Below are 3,728 nucleotides of genomic sequence, written 5' to 3'. Positions count from 1 at the left end.
GCAAAAGGGCAGGGTGTAGAGGGGAGAGAAAGCCGAGCGGATGTGCAGGAGGAGCAGCAGCAAAGCGGAAAGAAGGGGGTACTGTACTGACCTCGCCCTTGGCTTCAGCATCAACGCCGTGCTCCAACAGTGTCTCCACCACCTTGACATGGCCGTTATAGCAGGCATAGTGCAGTGGTGCTCGGCCGCCCTGGTACAGCATCATCAGCATATGTTAGAGGTGTACCAGCAGAGGGAGGTTAATGGGAAAGAGGGAAGTATTGACCTTGTTCTGCGCTTTTGCATCGACACCATGCTCCAACAGCATCAACACTACCATGACACGACCGGTATGGCAGGCATAGTGCAGTGGTGTCCGGCCATACTATGGGATGATGCCTCAGCATTAGATACAGCGTTATCATATGTTGTAGGTGTACCATCATAAGACGGAAGAGCAAGTGGGAGGTACTGACGTCGTCCATGGCTTTTGCATCAGCGCCATGCTCCACCAGCATCTCCAACACCTTGACATAGACTTGATCGCAGGCATAGTGTACTGCAGTCCGGCCATACTGTGGGAGATGATGCATCGGCATTGTTGACAGGTGCAACAACATCATCATTATGTTACAGGTGTACCATTCCCAGAAGGTACGGAAAAAGGGAGGCACTCACATCGTCCCTGGCTTTGGCATTAACACCGTGCTTCAACAGCATCTCCACCACCTTGACATGGCCCTTCTCGCAGGCATAGTGCAGTGGAGCTCGGCCATACTGTGGGATGATGCATCAGCATCACGCACAGGTACAAACACATCATGCTACAGGTGTGTATAGAATCAAGGGGGGGGGGGGAGAGCAAAGCGGGAAGAGGAGGGCTCTAACGTCGTCCTTGGCTTTTGTATTCACACCGTGCTTCAACAACATCTCCGCCACTTTGACATGACCTCTAACACAGGCACTGTGTAGCGGTGTCCATCCTTTCTGCGGATGATGCATTGACATGAAGTACAGGAACAGACAACTAGCATCACGTGTTGCAGGTGTACCATCATATCGGCGTAAAGGGGAGAGAAGAGGAGGTACTGACGTTGGTCTGGGCTTTGGCATCAACGCCGTGCTTCAACAGCACCTCCACCACCTTCACATGGTTCCGAAGGCAGGCACAGTGCAGTGCTGTCCAGCCATCCTGTGCCAACAAAAAACAAGCAGACAAACCCAAAAGCACAAAACCGCTCAGATGAATAGCTTCAAAGCCATAATCACAGAACAAAGCCCATGCGAAGCAACATACGTACCAGAATATTACGGTTAAAAGTGGCGGCAGCATCTCGAATACGTCGTGGATCCCAACTGCTCAACAGCTGCAGCGCCCTTTGTGGATCTGATGTCAAGCACGCCCTCAACAGCTGCTCTCCATGATTACTCATGATAACGATGTCTCTCCATCAGCAACACCACAAAAGTCCCGAGGGGGCTCCTCTAAATGTCTTGATCCGAAACCACAGCATGGGCAGGGCAGCGGGCTGAATGGCGAGCGTTGCGCACTGTGGGTAACAAGGATATGTTCATGACTGACCGTAGCTTGTGCTTCGTGTGGAGAAACAAACGGAGAGCTGCTTTCTTCAAACGCATTGTCGATGGTCGGTGCAGAAAGTGAGTGAGATCTCACGTCGTGTCGCAGCGCCGCCGTGTGGCTCACCTTGCACAGTGTAGCGTTACAAGTGTTCAGGTAGCACAACTCGAGTCATTCAAGCTATTAAACATGCTTTTTTTTTTTTCCTTGGCACCTTCACTGACTGTTAGCGTCAAATCCGTGTTCCACGCCGGACGCCCCGGAGCCTGACACTGACTGAACAGCAATGGTCGAGTACACCGGCACCAAAAGGAGTTGTTGTTAGAGATGCAAGCCTGCCCCCAAAGAAGGGAAAGAGAAATGCCCGAGTGCGCTTATAGAAAAGGCCTTGAGCACCCAAGAGGCACTCACATCCAAACGTCTACTTGTTAGCGTCAAATTCGTGCTTCCACGCATTTGAGCACAGACGTGCTGAAGCCTGACACTACTACTGCAGCAGCTTGCACTCACAAATGCTTTCTAGACGACGCTTTGAACGTAATAAAACAGAAATGGCAGAGTGTGCGCTTATAGAAAAAGCCTGTAGCACCCAAGAGGCTCTCACATCCAAACGTCTACTACTACTGCAGCAGCTTGCACTAAATGCTTTTTACGACGCTTTGAACGTCAGTCAAACGAGGGATGGAATGAGGTAATGAGGCAGTGGCTCTGTTGCCTTGTGCGAGATGCTTGTGACTACCGTCGTTTTTCCTGTTGCAAGACCTGCCTGCGGTGAGGATTGAGTGGTGCACCTGGTCTGGTCGGTTCTGGTCTTGTCTGGTTGGTGTGAAGGACCATAGTAGCACGGATTTGACGCTAACAGGAGTGGGAACACAAAAAAAAAAAAAAAATCAAGAAAAATCCAAGGGAAAAGACAGTTTAATTATCACTTGTGTTGCCCAAGCTCGGGCTGGAGAGATCAGGGTCCCGCCGTGCCAGGAGCCATGGGGCCACAAGACGGTGGTTTCTACATGTTGTTGCCTTTCTAGCCTGGCTGATGCACGGTCGTGCTATGGGAGATGTTGCAAATCAGGGCAACCGCGCTCCTAGTCACTCGCTATGGGGGTTGTCCCTCTCGTTTGAAAAGGGCCATCGACATGGTGCCATTCACATTCACATCAATAATTCTCTCTCTCTCCCTCTCTGCCGTCTATGATGCTGCCGCTGCCTCTGTCTCTGTTTCTTTCTGGCTTTGCTTAGGCTCTCTCATTCCGTGTGTGTGTGTGTGTGTGTGTGTCCATCTCCCATTATGTCTTTGTCTTCTCTCTCTGTCTCTGTCTCTGTGTGTACCGTCTGGGGTTTTCTTTAGCTCCTTCTTCAACGTCCCTCTGCGTTGGGCAGCTAGTGTGACGTGAGAAAAGAGAGGGCCTGATTCCAATCGTACCTCCAGCAATGTGCGTGTAGGTGAGTGCTAGCTCGCTGAACCTGCACACATCTAGGAGCCATTTCCCCACGCTATCCTCTCGAAAGGTCAGCTCGCCTCTGGACCCATGCTCGGTTTGGATAAAACTCTTGCCGCAGACTCGCGTTGCTACTTTTGCTTCCAGCAGTCATACCAAGTTATTACTTGCACAGGAACTTAGCTTGACCCACGAATGCCCTGTCTCACTCGGGATTGCAAAGCACCTTCATAATAGCATGTATGTCAATTCATCATCCACGCCCTTGTCGCACGGCAACCTACAAGCAAACAGGAAACAGAACCTGGAAACAGGTCAACAGCAAGACGCATCCTAATTGGCCGTGTAGTAGACCACCAGCTCAGGATAGATTTGCGTATTGTCAAACAAAATGATCTCGTGACATTCCCCCGGCGGCGTGGCAATCACCGAGTCATATCTAAAGAAGTGATGGAGACACAGCAGGCCGGTCAAAAAAACAACCAAAGGCACTCTCTAGCACGCGAAACAACCGCTTATTGCCCAACGCACCGCTCATTGTTGGGTGCATCAGGCAGAAGCGGAGGGGCCAGTGCACCGCGCGAAGGCGAGTGATGAACAAAGGCATGGCCCAGCAGTGCTCGTGTGATGATGAGCGTCCGCTCATCGTTTGGGCCAAGCCGATTCGAACCACGCGGCGGGTCGGTATATCGGTGGCTCTACATTATGATAAGCACTCATGAGAATACGCA

At 51.3% G+C, this 3,728-nt stretch overlaps 1 protein-coding gene across 1 annotated transcript in view; it reads right to left on the bottom strand.

Moving 5' to 3' along the window:
• Window positions 1-3,330: 3,330 nt before the first annotated feature.
• The window catches only part of MONBRDRAFT_30437 (uncharacterized protein), a gene marked incomplete at both ends in the record, with an annotated part of 1,363 nt that continues 965 nt past the window's right edge, over window positions 3,331-3,728 (bottom strand). Inside the window, 2 exons of the mRNA XM_001750878.1 lie at window positions 3,331-3,436; window positions 3,529-3,695. Of these exons, the coding sequence (XP_001750930.1) occupies window positions 3,331-3,436; window positions 3,529-3,695 (273 nt within the window). The remainder of the gene's footprint in view (window positions 3,437-3,528; window positions 3,696-3,728) is intronic.

The sequence above is a fragment of the Monosiga brevicollis genome, genomic scaffold (assembly GCF_000002865.3).
Source record: "Monosiga brevicollis MX1 MONBRscaffold_51 genomic scaffold, whole genome shotgun sequence".
In the NCBI taxonomy this organism is placed as follows: Eukaryota; class Choanoflagellata; order Craspedida; family Salpingoecidae; genus Monosiga; species Monosiga brevicollis.
Note: the sequence above shows the minus strand (reverse complement) of the source record. Positions and strands in the feature narration are given on the sequence as shown.